We start from the raw sequence: 22,467 nt of genomic DNA, 5'->3' as shown, positions 1-22,467 counted from the left end.
TGCAGCAATAAAAATCAGATGGTTGGTGGTCTGCAAGAGGACAGGGCTTTATCCCTGTCCTGGTTTCAGCTGGGGTAGAGTTAAAAAAAATCCAAACCAATCCCACAGCCCTTCAAAGAGCCACTTACTTTAACAACTCCCTGCCTGGCCAGGATCAGAAACGGCGAGTGCTGCTGACTCTAACGTTGTGTGGACATGTGCCACCTTCTGATGACTGATCCCCCAGGGAATTGCACGGCCTTGCCACAGCTAAGGCTGGCAGGAATGCCTTCAGCTCAGCTGCAAGATGACCCAGCTCTGTTACAGGCTGAGAAGGGCTCTTAAATTTATTGTAGCACCGACTCGTTCCAACCCAGCAGTGCACAGGCAAGCCTGGGAGGCATGGGGCAGTGCGTAGGCTTGGAGTGGCTCTTTGCACAAGACCTGGGCCACCCACCAGGGACCTCTCCTGCCCTACAGGGTTTTCCCAGAGGTCTCCATCCACTCCAGGCTGCTGTTGGCATGCTGTGACCCAGGCAACACCCTCCCTCTGTGCAGAGGGACTCACCTCATCCGCCAAGAACCGGAGTTTCTGCAGGAAGTTTTGTACCAGCTTCAGCTTGTCTTTCATGGTGTTCTTCTTCACCTGCGACCGCAGGGTCGTGGCTTGCTGCCCCATGTTCTCCTGTGGTTAAAGGAGAGCCCAGGACGTGCCGTAAGCCAGAGCAGAAGGGAGCACAGAGAAGGGAGCAGCACTCTGGCGTTTGGGAAGGGGTGGTGAGGAGGCAGATGTCTTAATCCCACCATGTGCATCCTGACTTTGGTGCTTCTGACACCTGTTCATCAACCTTGGCATGATGCAGGGAGGGTCCCTGGCAGTGCAGAGACGTCTGTCCCAGTGGAAGGTACGCAGGACAGAGAGGCATCAGCTGCGCTTAGGGCATTTAGGGGTGGCTCCAAGCCTGGTGCTAAGGATAGTCTCTCCCCTTCTGCTGACCCTGCTGTAATTCAGCATCTCACAGTACAGGAAAGGGAACGTGGAGGCTTTCACATGTTAAATTCATCGCTCTGTAGGATGCAGCTGGCTACTGAAGCCGGTGTCTTTGGCTGTGCCAGCTGGTGAAACCACCTACTCTTTGCACATCTCTTTTGCACACCCAACTCCTTTGCAAGGAGCTGGGCTACCAGCCCGAAACATCTAGGCTATATCTACCCCTGGAGCAGCTGTGCTCTGCAGGGTTCCCCTAAATTACTCCTTCCCGGTTTCCTCAGCTGTTTGACAGCAATGCAGCTCCGCCTCTGTACTCCCGGGTTCCTTTCCAAGGGGAAGCAGAGTGTGGCGGAGGGGGGGCAGCAGCGTGCACCCAGGTGCCACCTGGGACCCATGCAAGACCCTCTTGAGCTCCTCTATTCAGAAATAAACCCCAAACCCTCAATCCACAGAGACTGGAAATCAGCACGCTTAAGGAGCGAAGTTGTTCATTGCATTGACAAGGTGCAGTTCCCATCCACGAATCCTCCTCCCTGCCCAGCTGAATGGTGGGACTGGGCTCTTTTCAGCGGTGCCCAACGCCAGGCCAAGGGGCCACGGGCACAAGCTGGAACACGGGAAGCTCCACCTGAACAGGAGGACAAACCCCTTCCCTGTGCGGGTGCCAGAGCAGGGGCACAGGCTGCCCAGAGAGGCTGTGGGGTCCCTTCCCTGGAGACATTCACCCCCTGCCTGGACGCGGCCCTGTGCCCCTGCTCTGGGGGTGCCTGCTCCAGCAGGGGTGGGACGGGGTGAGCTCCAGAGGGCCCTTCCAACCCCCACCAGTCTGGGATTCTGTGAATCTCACTTACCAGCTCCCGCATGCAGGACTTGAGCCTCTCCCGGTCCAGCCTCGTGCGGGAAGAGTGCTGCTGGTCCTTGTCAGCCAACATCACGAAGCGCCTGGTGGAAAAGGTCGTCAGCATGAATGCTGTGGGAGCCCACAGGCTCTAGCCAAGGAGCCATGGCAGGGTGGATCTCTGCCAGCAGGAGGGCACGTCGCTGGAGGGAAATGCCCTCATCCCCCTCCAGTCTGCAACGCGATCGTGGCCAAGTGGCCTGTTTACACCCAATGCCACGTGCCATGCATGGGGTGTAGGTGCTGATCAGGTACCAGCCTGTGGAGGCCACAAGGCTGAGGCTTTCACCAATGCTTTGGGGTCTTTGGGGTGCAGATGTAAGCACCACGTCACCCATGCTCCAAGCTAGAAGGCAGTGGATATGGTGCACCAATGCGATGCCCGTAGACCGGCCACCTCTGCCCATCTTTTACTTACAAGCACCCACTGGTCAGCTCCTCCAGGACCCCTCGGAGTCGTCGCTCAGGGTGCGGCTTCTCCGTCTTGATCATTTCTTGCACATCATTGAGCCCTTCCTCCTGCAGCAGCGATGGGGGAAGAGGTGAGGAGGCGATGGGGCAGAGCCCTGCGGTGGGGCAAGGTCCCCTCTGAGGTCCAGCCCTGCATCGAGCACCCCTGTGGGAGCTACCAGTGGGAAACATCTGCAGCTTCTCCAGATGTGCCGGCCTCAGGGCTCAGGTCTGGCACATATTTTGGCTGCAGGGACCTGGCTCTGGGTGATGGGAATGGCTCCACTGCCCCCCATGAGTCTTGCTGGCCATGGTCCACGCCGTCTTGGCTGGACTTGCCAGGCTCTCCCTTTGCAGATCCTGCTGTGACCCTGCCAGCATGGAGCTATCACAAAGGCTCCTTGGGAATTAGCTGAGACTAACAAGGAGGCTCTGCCACACGAGCGTTTCACCCCTGCAGTCCAGGGGGACAAAACCTCCCTGCTCCTGCCCCCTTTGGTGGGCACCCCTGTGCCCGACCCACAGAAAACTCAATGAGCTCCCAGGATTTGGACATTTGATTTGTGGAGCATTTAGCACTGGGAAACTTTGCTGTTTCTGGCCCAGGTTTGCTAGTGGGTCCTTGCACTGCTTTTCCCTGCTTTGTGACAAGCTGCAGAGATGCGCAGGGAGCCTGGATGTGCCTCATGCCCGAAGCCTCCCTCCCTCCCCAGCACAGACTGACCAGCTTGTCCGCAATCTTGTCCATGATGTTGGCATTATACAGTCTGCGGCGCTGGTCCTGCCACCAGCTCTTGATATAGATGCAGGGCTTCTTCTCAAAGTACGGCAGGTGGAAGTAGTTCCTGCAAGAGGAGGCAGAAGAGGTGCTCTGTGGTGGTTAGGCTTCTGGCCAGGAACAGCCCCCGTCCCACACCTCTCCCAGGGAGGCAATGCTGTGTTGGGGAGGGGGGTATATAGGAGGTCAGGCGTTGGAGGGAGGGGGCTGATGTGAATTATGCCCTGAAGAACAGGGGTGCCACCTCTCCTAGCACCCTTCCCAACACCAGACCCGGGGTGGATGGGTGTGGTGCCCAGGGATTGCAAATTTACCATCTCAGACCCAGCGGCCCAGAGAGAAACCGGGGAACGTCCCACGACCTCACCCATAGCCCAGCAGACAGCCAACCTCCCCAGCGTGGCAGCAGCGTGAGCTGGGGCGCAAGGGAAACCAAAGCGTGGACACCCTCTTCTGAATGCTGGTGAGCATCCCCTGCAGTCCCCCGGCCTTCACAGCACGCAGAGATCTCTGCCCTCTGTGGGGCTGGCAGGTTTCCACATGCTGGTGGGGTGGAGCGGTAGTAGTCATGGTACAGTCAAAGGGAGGATGAGGCTGAAGAATGGTTTGATGCTGCTTGGATGCCTCAGCGCTGGCTTTGAGCTGGCATCCACCCAGAGTAAAGCCACTGCAGATCCCGCTGCACCTGGGATCAACCCTTCGTTAAAAACCAGCTTCAGCTCATCCTTCCGAAGCCACCGAGGTACTTCCAGCCAGAAGGTGTCAGCAGACCCCCACGGTTGGGTGCGAGGCTCCCAGCACCCAGGGGCTGGAGACATCTGGGTAAGGGGCATGAGGGTCAGTGCCCAGGGAACAGGCTCAATAAACATCAGGGCTGCTCGTCTCTGTTTGGGATTCACCTGGACGAGGAGCTGGTGAACAAGTGAGGGAACCCCAGGTAGACACATCTGGAGCGCAAATACCCTCCATGCAGCATGCTTTGTTTTGTTTCCCAACCAAATTACATCAGCCGGTTAATTCTATCAACATCTATCTACTGGTTAAAATCCACTTTAAGCATATCTCATCAGGTTAAATCCAATTAGCTTTCCTTAGTACTAGTCCTTTGTATTCAAATCCAGGCTGTGGCTGAAGCCCAGCCCGGACATCCCAAGACACTTGTGCTCATCCCATTCAGTTTGGAGATTTCTGATCCAGCTGCCTGGGGCAGAAATCACCCACCAGAATCACACTTGCAGCGCTCTGGATTTCACCTGTGTTTTAGGGTAACTGCTACCTGCACGTCACAAAGCAATTAGTAAAAAAAAAAAATTGTCATAATTTTAGAGCTGGAGAAACGAAGGCGGAGAAAACAGAAGTGATTTGTCCACCGCCAACCAGCTGAACATCAACAGGCCCAGGGTGGGACCCAATTTCCTGACTCCTGGTTCTGTTAAACACCAGAGCGTGGCTGTCAATGACCGTAGGCAATGGGGACAGACAGACTGACCGACAGAGAGATGCTGCAAACTAGGGAGGTGGGGAGGACTTAAAGTCTTTTACCCCAGTCTCCCGCCAAACACCTTCTCAAGAACTTTTTCCAGCAGTTTTTTGCATCCGCTCCCCTCTGCGTGTCTGTGACCTCGTCAAGCTTTTAAGATCCAAAGCGATGAAGACATGCACCTTGCCTCAGCACAAGCTGCCTTCGCTACTGCGATCTATGCCTCATGCCTGGATGGACTTCGCCTCTCCACCTGGCGCCCATGAAGTTTTTATCTGTCGGGCACCTAGAGAGAGCACAGATGCAAAGCCCGGACCTCTCCTTCCTGATGTGCAGTACCGGGTCGTGCCACCAAGGGTGGCAGCGATCCAAGGGAAGAACCTATTTTTAGGCTGGTTTCCTGAATGTACAAAACTTACATGTACGGGAACGAACCTGTTCTTTTCAGTGGCACCAACGATTTTTTTAATCCACTGGTGAACTTCATCCCTGTTTTCCATAGGGGAAGAGCACTAAAGCTATCAGACAGCCATGAGCTTTGGGTGCATATATGGCCAGGTGGATGTAGGGTACCCTGGGAGGTAAATTCAGCATTTATTGGACATCAGAGAATCCACGGGAGCGCTTAGGACTGTAGGGAGTGTGGTGGGGGTTCAGCTGGCAGAGTGTGGTATCTAAGCTGAGGTATCTACATGTGGTATCTAATCTCCCTTTACAGGACATGGACATCTGGTCCCCACGGCTGCTCCCAGGTCTGTTCGGCTGAATGACTCCAGGTGCCACGACAGCGCTGACTTCACCTCTGACTTCATCTCTGGAGATGGCGGTGGGAGCTCGGACACCCAGCGCATGTGGGAACACTCACAGACAGCGTCTGAATTGAGAGCTGCATCCATGGGGTTGGACTAGATGACCTCCAAAGACCATTCTATGATGCTATGATTTTATGAGCTCTGCCCAGTGGCACTGCAGTGGCCAGGCGGGCACGCTTACCTGTCTGTGACCAGGGGCTTCATGGGTTGAGATGAAGAAACAGAGACCAGCTCCCCATCCTCATCACCTTCATCGTCACTTGAGTTCTGGAGCAGCTCGGACTCCTCCTCATCCCCATCCCCTCCCTCTTTCTTCCTCCGCAGGGTGGGTTTGGTCGTGCCATCGATCTGGTTCCCGTAGTTACCTCAAGAAAAAAAAAAGTGAAATAAAGTCACAGGGTTGCAACTCCAATGGGGCTCAAGCTCTTGGCTTTAATTCAGGCTGGGGAGAGTTTTCTCTGCAGGAACCACGGGGGATGGTGGAGTTCAACTCTGAAACCATCCCCAGGAACTATAAATTAGTGATGGGTGTCTGTCACATACTCATGTCCCCTCCCAAGCCAGTAGGAATACACCAAGTAGCCATCACCTTCTCCCTCAACTGAGAGCCCTGCATGCTCTAGCATGTGTAAGCATGGAAAATGGGGAATAAAGCCTGCTCCTGGCCTCATATCCTGCATTCCCTGCCAAACATGCTTCAAAATCACCCTCCCCCAAAAAACAACCAACCTATTGTGACCTCGAAGTTGATGGGTTTGTCACCAATCTTCCTGTCGATCATGGTAGCTTCCAGGAAGGCTCCAAAGAGAAAAAACTCCTCCATCTTCCCAGTGCAGTTCTGCAGGAGAAATCCCGGGGATCAGGGTTGAGGTTGGCCAGAGGGACACCCGGGAGGGCAGGTCCCCTTGGGCAGATGGTGGCATCACCTGGCACCTCTGGGCACCCTCATGAGCTTTTTGAAGATAAGGTGCCACTTCTCGGGCTTTCAAGGGGTCGATGAGGGTTTTCTCTCACCCAGCCTGAGCTGCCTTTAGGCTCAGTGCAGAGAGAGTTGAATTAAAGATTATAGCCTAACTTTTAAATGTGTTGGCTTAACTGAGATCAGCCACCCCTTGCACGTGGGGGACTGTCTAAGGGACACTCAGTGATACGAGCCTGAGTTCACTCACAAATTGAATTAATCAAACCACAGCAAACCATCTGCCTGGATGCTCTTTCGGAACTGGAATGGCTTTATTTCCAGGCAGCTTTGTTTACCCTGAAGGTGAATTAAAGCTACTTTGCTTCTGAAGGAGAGCTTTCACACCGAGGCTGCACTGCCACCAGACTCCTCCATTTCTACTTCACACCCTTGGCTCTCATGGATTGACTTATGTGGGCATCCCCAGGTAGGACGAGCCTGGATGTGCCTGTTTATGCAGAGCACAGGCATTAGCCTTGTGGGCTCTACAAGTCAGGACTAAAACTGTGGGGCTTCTCTTGTCAGGAAACAGCGATTCAACTTCTCTGACCAGTTCCACCCTGCCAGATCTGGTTGGGAAATAGAGCAGATTCTTGGCTTCTGTTTGAAACTCATCTTCAGGACAGCAGTGAGACAGCTGGCGTTAGGAGATGGCTGTCTTGGTCCTTGTCTGGCTCCAAACTGGAGGAACATCTCAAGTTTAGGAACCTACCTCACTCAGATATTCCTTCTGCTTACTCCTAAGAGAGATAAGCATTTGAATGATCAAAAATCTGAAATCCGTGCAATATTTGCTTCCATCATGCTGGGTGATCCAGAACACTTAGGACAGCACTAAATGAAATCCTCGGTTTGTGAGACCAAAGATAAAACCCAAGAGGCCTGTGGCCCAAGACTTAAAACTGGCAGCTGTAGGGTTAGGGGTGACTTACATCAGCAACTGACGTGGTCTGCTCGACTTGCACCTCGGTGGAGCTGTTGATCTCCGGGTTAGTGGTGTCCAAGATCTCCACAGCAAGACTCATCAAAAGCCTGGCACGGAAGGAGACGCCTTCTCCCAGACCCTCGTTCAGCTCTTGGTGCTCGTCCATCAGGGTGTAGTTCCGGGTGGAGCCGTACATGTTCACCCACGCGGGGCCGAAGGTGGGCAGAAAGCCTGCAGTAGATCAGACATACGCTTAGGGAAGGGGATGTGCAAGGAGGAAGGCATGTCTTTGCCTCAGGACACAAACTCACTCGTGGCTTGGCATCACTTTCCTGGTCTGCGTACGGTGATGCAGGCTTGAATACACGCGTGTGTGCGCATGGAATTGCATGATTGCAACCTACGTGGAGACAGTTTTGCAGTGGAGGCAGCGATGGGGACTGTGCAGTGCACTGGCCCAAAGGCAGAGGTGAGCCTGCCGTTGGACAAGTTATCCAATGTGAGAATCGAGAAAAAAGTCCCCTTTCTAGGGCCGCCTTTGGTTTCACATTGGTCCTGCCTAGGCATGCTGGTGTGTGCGTGAATGGGGGACCCATCAGATATTCATCCATTCATGGCAATGAATTTTTGCTTCTTGGGTGTCTTTGCTTTCCAGTGGTAGATTGGAGGCTTGTGATGGGGCTTGGTTTTCAAAGAGTGCATCCCCAGTGACCTCAGGAGGCCACTGCAGTGAATCAAGGACTCTCTGGCTGGGCAGCTACCTCCAGGCGTGGGCAAGGAGCTTAGGCTATTTCGCTAACTCTCTGCCAAAGGGATGTTCTTCTACCGTGAAGAAGGTAGGTCAGTCTGCTGCCCGCCTGAGCTTTACCTTTGTCTCCTTCGTTAGAGATCTTCCGCAAATCAATGAAATGGGTACCAATGGCCACATCGTTGACTTTGTCCGAGTCTCGGATCTGGATCTTTATCCGCTTGCACAACGGAGGGAACATTTCTGTGAAGACTATTTGCTCATTCCAGAGAGGCTCATAGCTGCTTTTTTGTATGGATGTCTTCCCCTGCCGAGTGAGAGGAGCTAGATGTTTGACAAGGCTTTGAGCTCCCAAGCCATCCCTCACAACCCGAGCTGCTCCCTTGCTAATGACCGCTGAAACACGCGCTCTGTCTTGCGACCCCCCTCTCCCAAGCAACAACTTCCTTTCCTCAACCGGAGAGTGCTGCAAACCCATCCGAGTCTGCACCAGAGAGGGGAAACATAGCAAACAAGGCGGCTTTGCCCTGCATCTCAGCATCTACATGCCAGGGCAACTGGGATCGCCTCTGACCACCTGCACAATGGCTGGTCCTGCACATGTTACCTCCCAGAGTCACCCTGGTACTGCACTCACCTTCTGCCCTGCAAAGACCACCTGGACGTAGGGGTCCACCAAGTCCTTGTTCTCCCCAATGAGAGCCTTCTTCACATTGGCCATGATGCTCGTGTTCATACGGGGCAGCCCCTCTGCTCGATAGATCTTGATGTAGAAACGAGCCCACTGCCTCTCCGGAGGGACCCCATCCGGGAGGAGGAGGTTCCTGCAACGTCAACAGATAAGGTTGGAAACAGCTGCTGGGGCTGGCAGGTGTGTCAGGAGAGGCTTACCAAAGAGGGAGGAGCCACCCCACCTTCTGAGCACGGGCTCTGTGGAGGTGGAAGGATGACCATTTCTGCAGCCATAGATTTTATTGCTGTCCTGTTTCTGCCCATCCTCCTGTTTTGGGGTGGAGAGTGTGGTTTTGTAAGCAAAAACTGAAGAGGAGCCCCTTGAGGTGCCCCTGGGACAACGTGCATTCCACTAAAGGGAGGTAATAATTATTGTCAGTGGAAGCTAGAGGACAATTAAATTTAGCCTAATTTAGATACCTAAAGCAGGCCAGATGAATGGGATGTTAGAAGAGCCTTTTCTTTTTATCAGGGCACAAGGGGAGCTGGGGTGATTATTCTGGGGGGAGATGTGAACGCCGCCAAGTTGTTTTTCTCGCCAGACTTGGCTTTCCTTTTCTGGGAGAAGAAATGAGAGCCACGGGGTATGCTGCGAACAAAACAATTTCTAGCAGAATTGCTGGAGTTGTCCGTAAAAAAGTGGGATAATATCACCGCTAGAGCATGGAGCGATGACCCAAAATAGTTCAGGTGGTGCCTCGAGCCTCCGGGTCTCCAGCAAGTCTAGAGAACTGCGTTGGTATTTTGCTACTAGTCTGGGTTTCTGGCTAAGTGATGGGAGGCTGAGAGGTAGACTTGAAAGGCTGTGGGTGCACTTGGAGATGTTTAATTAGCCTGAAACATTTTGGGGCTGGAGCTAAATTTTAAACTCCCCTGATTTTTTTTTCCATGGCCTTTTAGATGCTCTGGGGAGTCACAGAGCCCTGCCTATCCACACGGCCTGGGAAACCTCACCCAGACCTCCCTGCTTGCCCTGGCAGTGAGTGATGAGACCCCATCCCATCACCAGCAGGAGCATTCGGTAAACAGTGGGGACATCAGGTTGGTTGACATCAGGCTGGTGTCAGTACAGAGAGCTCAACAGCCAGCAGGTGGTCTGGCCTCATAGAAATGATTGGTTTGTACTTGATATGGCCTGGAGTTGCACCAGAAGCCTGCCACGTGTTCTCTCCCTGAAAAGCAACCTGTTGGTCCCTCTGGTTTCATTCCCCGAGGTAGGTATGGGTCCTGAGCTGGTAGGGATGCTGTCCTCATTGTACCATCCAAGGTACAAGAGATGTGCAAAGGCATTCCCAAGAAAGTCTGCACGGAGCTGGCTCTGCAGATCCTTACCCTTCAATATCATCCTCATCCGTCTCATTGGCTTTGTGCGGTGTCTTGATGTTGTCCCCTTTCCCTACGACGGCGATGTCACACTTCAGGTAACCTTTCAGCCCGGCGGTGAGGTCTTCGGGGTCAGAAAGGATGGCCCACTTGTGGTAGAACTGGTGCTCTGGAGGCCAGGGGACAAGACAGTCATTTATCAGAACGAGACACAGCCATTACCGCGAGGTCTGGAAATGTGAGAGGCATCTTCGGGTGTGAGGAATTCAGACAGAAAAATTCATTAGGAAGGTGTGTCTCCTGTTAAAGACCGAGAAGCAATGGGATAAACTGTCTGAAGGGGCTGGAGTCTCCATCACTGGAAATCACCATCTCTGGAGGTATTTAGGAGGTGGGTAGCCATGGTGCTTAGGGACTGGGTTTAGTGGTGGAGCTGGCAGTGTTGGGTTAACAGCGGGACTCAGTGATCTTAAGGGTCTTTTCCAACCTCAATGATTCTATGATTCTAAGTCTTTAAGGTCTCAGGTGCCTTTTGGATGGTGTTAGAAAGACTTCATCTCTCTGTGGAGCAGGGAACCAGAGTAGATGTTCCCTTCAGGTCCCCCCAGCATCATCTGCTGCGCAGGCTTTGGAGGCTTCATTTACATTTTAACTCTCGGGCTTATTTATAGAGGCAGAATGCAGGAATAGGTATGATATAGAGTATGGAAAAAACCCACCCGCAGTCATTTTGGGGGTGTCTTTCCTGAAGGGGTGTTGTGTGTTCAGCTCTGGCGCGCTGCGAGCACCGGGCCCTCGAAGGGACATTGCTGTTCCCTTTGCCATCAGCGAGAAACACGGCAGCAGCTCTAACCAACCTCTCCCTCTTTTCCATTGCACACCAGGCATCTTCATTTCTTGGTTGAATTGCCAGCCACAGAGGGCAAGATCCATCCCATGACCTGGTCTGGGACCTGTCTATCTAGGACCAGAACTATCTGGAAGGTGAATATCTTGCCTAAACAAGACTTCTTGGGCTTCCTTCCTCAGCAGGTCAGTGGATAGAGACCAGCACACCCAGAGGGCATCTCAGCCTCTGGCTCTAACACTTTATTTCAGGGTGGGCTATACACTGCAGAGGGAGCCCAGGTGACTTGCTTATATCTGGGATACTAAAAATAAGTTAAATAAGTATCACCCGAGGAAACTAGCACCTGCCTGGCTGCCTGACAAGGACACTTACTCAATGGTGCAGGTAGGCACATAGGCCTGGTTGCAAACAGCGTTTACATACCAGGCTGCGTATAAACAGTTCCAACATCCATCTTGAAGGAACCTACCAAGGTCCCACTGCGCAACAGGTTTTTTGAGTGGATCACCTGGAAATGGAGAGAGGAAAACAAGTCAGACTTTTTTCCCCATACCTGGGGAGCCATAAGGTTCTTTCCAGGGTTGTTCAGTGTCGGGTAGGAAAGGAGGTGATGCATTTGTCTCGGTCTGTGCAGGACCTTGGTCTTTATAAGGACACTAAGAGGCATGATGGGGTTGGCAGCTCTTGCTTATCAGTGTTGCAAACAAGCGTATACTTGGATTGAATAGAAAAAAAAGTGCAGTGAGATTAATCTTTGAAACAAGATGTAGTTTTCCAGCCGCTGTGGCAACAAACACTGGGACATTTACCTGAAGGAAGGGTCTTTAGGATGCTCAAAATCGATGGTCTAATTCCCATTGTGGGAGAAATTGTACAGCTGGTCTGTGCACGGCATAGACACAGATACTCCTAGTTAGTGTGCTTTGGTCAGAGAATCTGCAAATCCGGTTCATTGCCCTCCTCTGTGGCTGTGGGGAGGGCTGCAGTCCCTGCTTTGCTCTCAGCAGCTGCAGCCCTCAGATTCCACAAAAGCTCTGCCAGTCTCACGCCTCAGGACATCCTCTGGCAGGCTCAGGAAGGTCTTGCTTCTCCCCAAGCCTAAACACACCCCAAGAGAGGTTTAATTCTCTCTGGCCCTGAAATGCCAGAGATCAGCCATGGGGGGGGACATAGCGAATGCAGGAGCGGAGCTGTGCAGCCCCAGAGATGAAGGTCAGTGAGAGAAAGAGGGACCGGGGGTCTGCAAAAGAGGTGAGGCTCGTAGGATCGAACACCTCAGCTCCCGTTGGGGGTCTCACGTCAAGGACCTTCAATCCATCCCCAGTACCTATGTAAAATGGGCTGGTTTCTTCCAAAGTCCCACAACCAGGACAGCGCAACCACGCTCACTTACGGACAGCTTGATGATCTTGTCGAACATGACATCGGGGGGCACGTGGAAATCGAAGACGAAGTACTGAAAGGGAAAAAGCAGTGGTGAAGGCAGGAGAGCCGGGGTGGGCTCCTTCTGGATCGAAGGACAGTATTAGAGTGCGCGCTCCGGCTGGAGAAGCTGTGACGGCCCGGAGGAGCATCCAGGAGCAGGCATCACAGCGGGGATGGATCCGTGTGAGCTCCAACACTGACAGTCTCTGCAGTCTGAGGAACTAGAAGGAAGCACTAACTTCTTGGGAGAACGGAGAATAATTTAGCACAGATCAAGTCAGTGCGCTTTTTGCCATTTTGCAAAATACCAGAGGGCAAAGGCTTCATTTCTTGTTCTGTGTAGCCTGAGATTTCATCTTATTCTCACAAAAGGTGACAGAAGAAAAAACATGAAGTAACATTAAATTACATTTAATTGGCTAACAGCAATGCAGACCGGGAGGAGCAGGTAGCCGTGAGCATCACCCGAGGACAGACCCACCTCATTGTAGTAAGGGCAATTGGTCGATTCCTTCATGGATGTGTATTTCTTTTCCTCTCCAACCTCCACGCAGACCACGGGGTCCATGTTGAGCCCAACCAGCTGCCGGGCCTCGATGATGGTGATGCTGACCTGGGGAGAGGGATTCGCACGCCTTCACCTCCTGAGAGCAGCTCGCTGCCTTAACTCCTGTTGCCCCAGCTCTCATTTTTGAGGTGTTTTGGTGCAATAGTGGCAGCTCCGGGGTCTACTGCTCACACCAAAGACAGCGGGCTGCCCACACAAGCCCGAGTGAGCTGCGACGTGGTGTGGGATGCAGGAGACCCTGGGCATCCCTGATGCTTCAGCCTCAGAGCATGGGGGGCTTCATGGGAGGTGTGAAGTCAAATAGATTTAGCTAAGCTGGAGGAGTGGAGGCTCGGTTGGTGAGACCCCAGCTGGCTTCACTTGCTTCTGATAGAAAACACAAAGGGTTGCAGCTGGTCTAGATAATCATTCTAGGCCCCTTCCAATGGAAATATTCTATTCCACTCTACTCTTCATTATTTCTGGAGTATTTCCCACCATTTCATGGCTCAGGTCTCCTATATGCATGTATACACACACATGCCATTTTATTTAAATTAAGTATTCCTGTATGTGGTATATGAAAAAACCCCCCTACTTTCAACAGATTATGAGCAAATCATCCAGATGAAACACTTGCATGAATCTATGACACAGGAGTTTGTAATTCACACTTCAATCCACCTCATGACATTAAACTGATATTAGGTATTTAGATCGTATCTGAATTCCTTCCTTGCAATGTGAAATTCATATTAGGAATTCCTGCTTGGATTATTCCTAAATCTCTTAATTTAACTAAAAAGCATAACGTTTAATTTCATGTAGACACCAAATCTTCTCAGTTCCCAGCAGCCATTTTTCTAGAGCCATCTCTTTAAGGTAGCACGAGTTGGTGGTAGGATGGGTCACCCCCAGGTTGCAAAGCACAGGGAATTTGGGTATAATTTAAAATTATTTTTCTAAAATAACATGAGGTCTCAGTCCTGAGTCCTTTCAAGCCCAACAGATGAGTTAATTTACACGTGCCTTCTTTAGCTATCATTAATTATTTCTGTAACTTGAACATAGCTTTATCTTGAATCACATAATAATGGAAAACAGAAATCTATTAAAAATTAAAGTGTTATCTTTGTGGGGAGATTTCATTTTGGTAACATGTTAAGAGGTTTGACTTTCAATCAGATTTCTTTAAAAGAGATTCAGATTCCAGTAAAAAAAAAGGAGGGGGATGCTGTGATGATTTAAGCCAAAATATTCTATTCCATTCTGAAGTGCTCCTAAAAGGCAGCTGATAAAGGGTAGCTGAGGCCTCTGAGGAGGGGGCAAGGCTGCCCGGCATCCATCGGGGCACAGGCTGACCTAGTGCGGGGGAGCCGAGGTGCAAAGGCAACCTCCGAGCCCACACCCAGCGCTGCAGCGGCTCAGGGATCCCGGCTCAGGTCCGCTCCTCCCGCACAGCACGGCACGGCGCGTGGAAACATCCCAGGCGCCTTCTGGGGAGGCTTGCAGCCAGGGTCATCTCTCGCCGAGACCTCCCCTCCGCCCCTGCCCTGGCCCGCACCAGCTCCTGGGGGTGGCCTTGCGGGGCTTCACGCTTGGTCCCTCCCTCCCATCCCCTCCCTGCCACAGACCGGGGCAGTGTCTTGAGGCTTCCCAGGGATGGGGCCTGGAAGAGCGAGTCCTTCCCTTTTGATCTTCCAATGTTCCACGAAAGCCGGTTGTCAAAGGAAAGCAGACGCAGGGAGGTCAGCCGGGCACGCACCTTGTCCATGAACCAGCCTCGCGCTGCAAACCTTGTTACGGGGCTTCACCAGCACAGATAGAGAGGTCATCACCCCGCTCTACTCAGCGCTGGTGAGGCCACACCTGGGGTCCTGTGTGCAGTTCTGGTCCCCGCTGTACAAAAAAGATGTGGCCAGGCTGGAAGGGGCCCAGAGAAGGGCCACCAAGATGATCCATGGACTGGGAAGCTGCCGTACGAGGGTAGGCTGGGAGAGCTGGGTTTGTTCAGCCTTGAGAAAAGGAGGCTCAGAGGGGATCTCATCACCACGTACCAGTGCTTAAGGGGCAGCTACAAAGGAGATGGAGACTCCCTTTTTACACGGAGTCCCATGGAGAGGACAAGGTGGGATGGACACAAGTTGCTCTTGGGGAGATTCCGATTGGACACGGGAGGGAAGTGTTTCACAGTGAGGACAGTCACCACTGGAATAATCTCCCCAGGGAAGGGGTTGACTCGGCCACGTTGGGACACCTTCAAGAGTCGACTGGACAGGGAGCTGGGCCATCGTGTCTAGGCTGGGCTCTTCCTAGAGAGATTGGACTAGATGGTCCCTGAGGTCCCTTCCAGCCTGGGATTCTGGGATTCGGTGATTCTGTGATTATACTCCAGAAATTAGCCATTCGTCATTAACACCGATCTTGTGCTCCTCCTGTTTGCAGCGGCCAAATAGTTCCTTCTGCCTCTTGGCTGTAATTTGTTTTGCACCTTCCCCCTCCTCTTCATGTCCTTTATGTTCCCCCCTCCTGGACCACGCAGGCACACTCCCTGTAAGCCTCACGATCTGGTCTGCAGCAGGCGCCGCAAATGTTATGCAATAAATCTCTAACAAAAAATCGTTATTTTCATTGTTCCAAGATGTCCCCAGGAACGTGTTGCTGTGCTGAGGGGCAAAGACGTGAAGCTAAATTGCTGCTGAATCGGCACGGCTTGGTGAAAACGAGAAGAGCCAATTAATGAATCACGCTGGCACCGACTAGTAAAAGAAGAGGGGGCGGCGCGGATCATCTGAGCTTTGGGAAACTAAACGTGTGGTTCTTCTCACTCTAGCTAAAGTGGCAGGAACGGAGCGCCGCTGGAGGACAACCGCAGCCAGGTACCCGCCTATCCCAGGAAATCCAGTGAGCAACGTACTGCCAGCCAGGGCTCACCAATCTCGAACACTAAAGAGAACACTGAAAGCCTTTGGGAAGTAAGAGAAATGTATTGGAGATAGCCTCCCTCAATGACAGATTAATTCAGGCTTTCTGGGCTTCACATGATGGCAAAACCAGTTAATTACTTGACCTCGAGCTTATCGCTCAACCGTTTAAATGCCAGCTCCTGGGAAGCCGCGCTCTGTGAGCGCAGCGCGTTGAAACCCAGCACCAACTTGTTCCCTGCCAAAGAGTCCCCCCCAGCCCCTGGGCTGTGACCCCCATGAGCCGAGGCTGGGGGCACAACGTTGTCACCTACCTGGTAATCCATTGGCCTCCCAGCACTCGGCTCCATTTTGATGTCAGGCTTGGACCTTTGGAGGGGCAGAAGAAACCTTTGGTCAAACCACAGCTGGACTTGCTGCCAGCTGTGACAGAGCATTGGCAGGGTCACCCCCGCGAAGCTCCTGCCCTCTTTGAATTTGAGGAATACAAACCCTGGGGGCTGTGAAACACAACATTGGTGCTCTTTGTTGCGCCAATTTTCCTATTTCCAAAAAACCACCTGCTGCACGGGGCAATGTGATTTCCAACATGTCCCGTCTCCGGGGGCACGTGGTTGTGGGGTGTCTGCCAGCGTGCCCTCGCCTCCTGGCTGGCACGAGCTCACATCTGGCCCTCACCTCTTATTTGAGACATTGGTGGTGACAGCTGTGACAGAGGCCAAGGAGATGGTGTCTGGCTCCAGTCCACACGCCCGCCTCGTGGCTTTTCGGTCCAGGTCTTCTGCCTCCAAAACAGCGGGTTCATCTGCATAAAGGAGACAAGAGAATGTCTCTTATTATTTCCACTCTGTGAATAATTAAAGGTGAAGAGAAAGGTAACCAATACCTCCTATGAGCCTCACCTGATAATACAAAGAACATTGGTCACCAGGTCAGGTCAGAGACAACCTGGTCTAAAAAGGGATTAAAAAAGACGCATTGCCTCCTGTGACACATTATTCCACCTGGACACCGTGCCTGTGCGTGGTTTTGTGATGGCAAAAAGAGAATAGAAAATGGCAAACACCCCGCACTTCAAGGGGTGAAAGAGCATTTAAGCAATTGCTGCAGCTCTACCTACCAGAAGAGCAGTTGCAAAGACTCTACTTCAGGGTAGAGACCTAGCTTTAGGGTAGAGAGGTCTGAAAAAACAGGAGAAAGGGGTTGTTTCCTAAGAATAAAAATTGCTGCAGGGAGGGTCAAGACCCCACATCCCACAGGCACTGAGACACAGCGGCATTGCCCACTGGTCTGCGTTTCTACTGGAAGAAGTTGCTCAGATAGCCCTTTCCCTGTGTACAACCCGCGTGCACGTCATGCCTCCCCCTCCTGCCCTTGCTCTGGTCAAGAAAGGACCACAAAGCAGCAACGAATTTTTTATTGTTGTTGGGCCAAACCCACCAGTACAGCCGTTGGGTCACTGGTTTGCTTTGGTGGCACAAGCCGTACGAATCCACTCGTACAAACACTGCTCCTGGGAAACAGTCCCTGCCTCTTTGCCAACCTAGGCAAGCTTGTAGCTTGCTCCAGGAGACCAGAAATCAGGTTTTTCACCATGTCTGGCCTGTTTTTGTGAGATAACATGGGCTTTTGCTGAAGCTGAAGTGTGGAGAGACACCCACTGCTGCGGGTTGGGTGGGGAAAGGGTGTCCTCAACTCAACGGGGTGTTTTTGAGCTTGAGTCAGAGTCACACCAGCTGGGAAGGACCTAAGCAGGTTTGATCCTGCCACATGCAGGCGGGCGGACGGACTCGCACCCTCCCAGCTTGCTTTTTGGTGGTTCAGTGGGTCTGTTTGACCTGAGCAGGACCCGCAGTCCGTACGGGAGGAAAGCAGACCGTGGCACAAGAGGGATGCTGGCTTGGCCAACAGGCAGAGGGTGCAACATCCACCCCGTGCCATCGCCAGCTGAGCAGACCAAGGGTGGGATCACAGCCGAGACAGCACTGAGGCTGAGAGAGGAGGGGGCTGTTAAGAGAGCAGAGCCCCGGTGAGGTGTGTGAAAGCCAGAGGTACCCGGGGAAGGTTGAACAAGGAGCCCCACGGCTGTACAGCACTGACCACACCACGCAATATAGCAGCTGTGTTGCAGCCGTTCCCCAACCACGGGTAAATCCCCAGCTGTGAAGGCACGCTACTATCTGTTCGCACACCCTGCGCCTGCCTTTGCATCCCAGCTGCTTTCTCCGTGGTCTTGCGTGAAGCTCTAACCACGAGATGAATGCCCAGGCACTGGGGAGAGAGGGAGGCCACCCAGGTTTCAATGCCATGCCTTCTCACAGGCTGCCAATGCCTCTACCTACACCGGTGTCCCAGGCCAAATTCCCCTTTTCCTATACTCAGACCCGGCTGAAAACCAGTGGAGAATTGCCCAGGAACACTATCTAAAGCAGTGCTTTGTCCTTGCCTGCAAACATGCATTCCCCTATTTCTTTGCTGTTGAAACCCAATCCTTTGGCGTGAATGGGAACAACAACAAATTTCCAGTCGCTGACCCCCTCGTGAGTTTCCAGAAAGGCATCGGATTTCTGTGCCGCTGCGTTGCTGAGCCGGGGGACAGGCAGCCCTGCAGCCCTTCCTCTCGCTGCGCTGCTGCTGCACCCTGCACCCAGCAAGGTGCAAGGGCTAAATCCTGCTTTGCTTTGCCACATTTGCAAATCATCCCTAAAAATAAGCTGGAAGCTGCCCGCACGACTGCCAGGTTTTGCCACAGTTGCACAAGGTGGGTGATATCTGGCCAAGCCTGCAGCGGGAGCCTCTCTCCATCAGTTCCTACCTCCCGCTTCCCCATGGAGCCCCTCGCTCCGGCTCTCATCCCGAGCACCCAACGCTCCCACTGCGATCCCTGGGTTACCGACTGCCTGTGCCTGACCTCAGCCACTTTGGGGACTGACGTTTTAGCAGGGCCTGCAGCGACAGGACAAGGGGAGATGGGTTTAAACTAAAGGAGGGGAGATTCAGACTAGAGAGAAGGAAGGAATTGTTCACGCTGAGGGCGGTGAAAGCCTGGCCCAGGCTGCCCCGAGAGGCGGTCGATGCCCCATCCCTGGGAACACCCAAGGCCAGGCTGGACGGGGCTCTGAGCAACCTGCTCTGGCTGAAGGTGTCCCTGCTCACGGCAGGGGGTTGGGCTGGGTGGCCTTTAGCGGTCCCTTCCCACCCAAACCACTCCATGGGGTCCCTCAGGTGCTTTCCTGAGATGCAAAGGGTAGCCAAAAAGCAGCACTGGAGCAGAGAACGACCTCCTCCCAGGAGCAACATACCTTGTTTCCGATGGTCATCCTTTGATGGACGCGTCTTGCCAAGCTTCATGGCTGAAAAAACTCCTTTCCCAGCTCTGGAAGAAGAAAGGGAGAAAAAAACCACCAACCCATCAATTACTGTATTTTTAGTGTTGTTTTCTGGGACTTGGGAGTGGGAAGAGGAGCCTTTCACAGCTCAAAAGCAAGAGAAAGAAATGCCTGCTGAAAGACTAAGCAGGGGCTGCTACAAACACACCACAGGGCAGAGTCAAGGTCGCAGCTAAATGCCCTGCCTTTGAGTCTTGGGTCTCATTTTTTCCTCAGGGAATGCCCCAACTTTGGATAAAATACAAGGCTGGAGCACAGAGTTAGCAACTAATAAACTCTTTCCCGCCCCGACCCATGCCTCCCGTCCCCGCTGCTAGCCCCCGCTGCCCACGGACTCCCCATCTCTCCTGTCCCGTTTGTGCAATTGCTCCCCAGTTACCAAAAACCGTTTACTAAAAATTAAAACACCCATCCACCTCCCCCACCACCTTGCTGTGAAAAATCAATAACCTCTGTGGCTGCATCAGCAGCAGACCTATGCAGAGCCTAAAGTCTTGCCGCAGCCCGTTGCAGCAACATGATTTTTCCCCTTCCAGCGCGGTAAACACCAGTACCAGGTCAGGCTTAACTCCCCGTCTGCAATTTAGGCTGGGGTCAAATTCATTCGGGGCAGTTTGGGCTGGATTGGCTGATAAAATAATGATTTGCAAATGGCTTGCCTGTTGCTTGCTAAAACTATCTATCATTTCAAGGCAAGTTAAAGGAGTAAGACTTCTAGCTCCAAATGCTTCAGTGGGGCTAGGGCCAACTGCTCCAGCTCAGACATCAGCCTGTGCAACCACAAGCGCTCTCACGGTCTGGACTCCTACGTTACTTGGTGTTTGTTTCACACCTCTACAGCTAATATAAAAACACAGCGTTTAGTAAACCACAGGATTTCTGCACCGCAAACAGGATTGCTCTCAAATGCAAACGGGCAGAGGTTGTTAAAGGCAATAAGGGCCTCGCAGATATTTTTGGGAAGCTGTTCCCTGTTGTTTGGAGGTAAGTCCATGCCGCTGCTGCGAAGGGGCAGGAGGTTCTGAGCCACCCTGGTGAAAGTTATGGAGTTTGGCTGTAACGTGGATTTTTAGCCTGAAGATTCAGCTGAAAAATCTCACTAGGAGAAAAACTCCATGGGATGTGCAAAACGGAAAGCAGCAAGAAGCACGGGTCAGTCTGTGCAACAGCCCTGTTCTAAGGAGCAAAGAGCTGGGGAGAGAGTTGAAGGCAATGGCCTGTGACTGTCCCAGAAGCAGAAGGCGGTAAAGCTGAAGGGGAATTTCTTTTTAATCGGAAAATTCCCATTACCCGAATGTGCTGCTCTTTGCAGAAACCTCGCAGGCCTGATGGACCCGTTCTCGGGTCAAGGGGCATCCTCACCTCCAGCCTGGCCCTCACCTCCGCGCCGGCTGCCGGGGCTCAGCGCCAGCCCTGGGTGCAGCAGGGTTGGGGTGCGCCGCCCCTGAGCTGCGGGGTCGCCCCGTCTCAGCTTTGATCGCATCTGGCTGGGGACAAAGGGTGAAGTTCCACCCTTTCGGGGGTTTTTTTTGCAAGACAAAGAAGTCTCGGCATTGCAGCCAGGCTGATGCATTTGTTGTCTTAAATAACAACTGGAGGCTTGCAGGCTGCTGATGGAGCCAGAGCAAATGAGAAGAAAATTAAGGGGAATGGGAGGATAATTTATTCACCAAGGGAGGGGGGAATTCAATCGGGGCAGAAGGCCGGCATAAGATACGGGAACTATTTATAGCTGAGGTTTAATTGGGACTAAAGCACTGCTCGGGCCTCGAGGCAGTCTCTGGTAGCTGTGATTAATTCACGGGATCCTCAGTGAAAGGGCAATTTCTCAATGGATAGAAGGAGGAAAGACGCGGGCTAGGGTTCTGCGTCTGCCATTCATCCTGCCAGGGAACATCTGCCTCGAGGTGCTACGGGGGAAGGAACACTTTTAAGCTATTTGCAAACTATTGTGGTTTTTTTCTTTTCTTTTTTTTTTTTTTTTTAATGAGCAAATGCTGTAACAGCTCAGGCTGTGAAACTCTGCTCTGAGACTGCTCCCCACCACGGAGTGTGGGAAACCCAGCAGCCACACAGCCCCGCAGTGAGACACTGCACCTCCAGGGTCGCTTACGTTACATTCCCTTGTTTTCAATTAATTTCTTTAAAATGAAGAAGAAAAAAATCCCCACCAGCCCCAGAGCTGGCATGGTGGCAATGTGCTCCGAGACGGTTAGCGATAAAATCACTGTATCTGCCCCAGGAATTTCTGAGGTTCCTTGGGAGGTAAAACAAAGCAGCTGGTGATGGAGCCAGTAGGACTTTGCAGGGAAGATACTGGCAGTGCTGGTCCTCTACCAGGACCCAAAATAACATGGGCACTGAGGATGCATTGGGTCCTGGTTAGCACAGCATCTGGTGCCCCCATCAGTAAAACGATCAAGCTGGTTTGGGTTCATGTGGAAAAAGACTGGGATTAAGCACCGGGTCCAAGGAGCATCCGCCGAGACCCGTCCCAGCAGCACCAACCCAACCCAGCAACTTCCAGAGGGATGCGAGTGAGAGACGGTGTCACCCCCCCTCCCCTCCTGCAGCAACAAGCCCTCGCTGCCAGCTGAGCCTCGGGAAATGCCTGGGGGCATCGGCTGCAGGAGCCTCTCGTGTGTCCCCAAAGACAGTTTTACTACAGAAGAGGTCCCAGAAATGGGAAACAGCCAGACGCCTCTAGCACATCCATGAGAGGAGCCGCAGCTCTAGCTGGTTTGGAGAGCAGAGTCCAGCGGGCACAAGGTCCCTCGGTGGCATAAACCTTCAGGTGCTGTCCCCATGCCTGCATCCCGGTCACATCTCAGCCCCAGTTACCACATCTGGCGCTGCCTCCTTCCTGCACCACTGCGCTTACTGGTATTACCACAGTGGACTGGAGCTTGGGGGTCATTGAGAAAAGAAAAAAAGAAAAAAAAAACAGAAAAAAAAGGATAAAAAGTGGGTTTTGGTGGATTCTGGCAGCGGACTTGGTATGTGCTGAGGAGAAGGGAAGAAGCAAGGGAAGGATGAGGAAGGCGCTGTCCCAGATGCTTCGGAGCAGGTGCTCAGCGGCTCACCCTCGTCCCCCAGCCCCATCTGTCACTTTTTCCAAGCCAGGTGAGCACTGACACACCCCATGCCGCTCCCCCCTTCCCCTTCCCATCCCTCAGGGGTACTACCTTCACCCGCCGGCCATCCAGGACTTGGCTCCCCCCGGGACGAGGCTCTGGAGGAGCTCAGCTGAGCGAG

At 52.8% G+C, this 22,467-nt stretch overlaps 1 protein-coding gene across 4 annotated transcripts in view; it reads right to left on the bottom strand.

The window, feature by feature from the left end:
- The window catches only part of OTOF (otoferlin), a 111,737-nt gene that overhangs the window by 25,953 nt on the left and 63,317 nt on the right, over positions 1–22,467 (bottom strand). For all 4 annotated transcript variants that reach the window (XM_064448387.1, XM_064448388.1, XM_064448389.1 and 1 more), the window contains exons 6-21: positions 19,126–19,199; positions 16,502–16,628; positions 16,138–16,192; positions 12,834–12,965; positions 12,321–12,383; positions 11,351–11,435; positions 10,087–10,246; positions 8,660–8,846; positions 8,143–8,329; positions 7,282–7,505; positions 6,118–6,226; positions 5,570–5,753; positions 3,043–3,163; positions 2,287–2,387; positions 1,822–1,912; positions 548–664 (exon numbers count right to left, since the gene is read on the bottom strand). In XM_064448387.1, the coding sequence (XP_064304457.1) occupies positions 548–664; positions 1,822–1,912; positions 2,287–2,387; positions 3,043–3,163; positions 5,570–5,753; positions 6,118–6,226; positions 7,282–7,505; positions 8,143–8,329; positions 8,660–8,846; positions 10,087–10,246; positions 11,351–11,435; positions 12,321–12,383; positions 12,834–12,965; positions 16,138–16,192; positions 16,502–16,628; positions 19,126–19,199 (2,017 nt within the window). The remainder of the gene's footprint in view (positions 1–547; positions 665–1,821; positions 1,913–2,286; positions 2,388–3,042; positions 3,164–5,569; positions 5,754–6,117; positions 6,227–7,281; positions 7,506–8,142; positions 8,330–8,659; positions 8,847–10,086; positions 10,247–11,350; positions 11,436–12,320; positions 12,384–12,833; positions 12,966–16,137; positions 16,193–16,501; positions 16,629–19,125; positions 19,200–22,467) is intronic.

Source organism: Phalacrocorax carbo, chromosome 3, assembly GCF_963921805.1.
Source record: "Phalacrocorax carbo chromosome 3, bPhaCar2.1, whole genome shotgun sequence".
Classification (NCBI taxonomy): Eukaryota; Metazoa; Chordata; class Aves; order Suliformes; family Phalacrocoracidae; genus Phalacrocorax; species Phalacrocorax carbo.
Note: the sequence above shows the minus strand (reverse complement) of the source record. Positions and strands in the feature narration are given on the sequence as shown.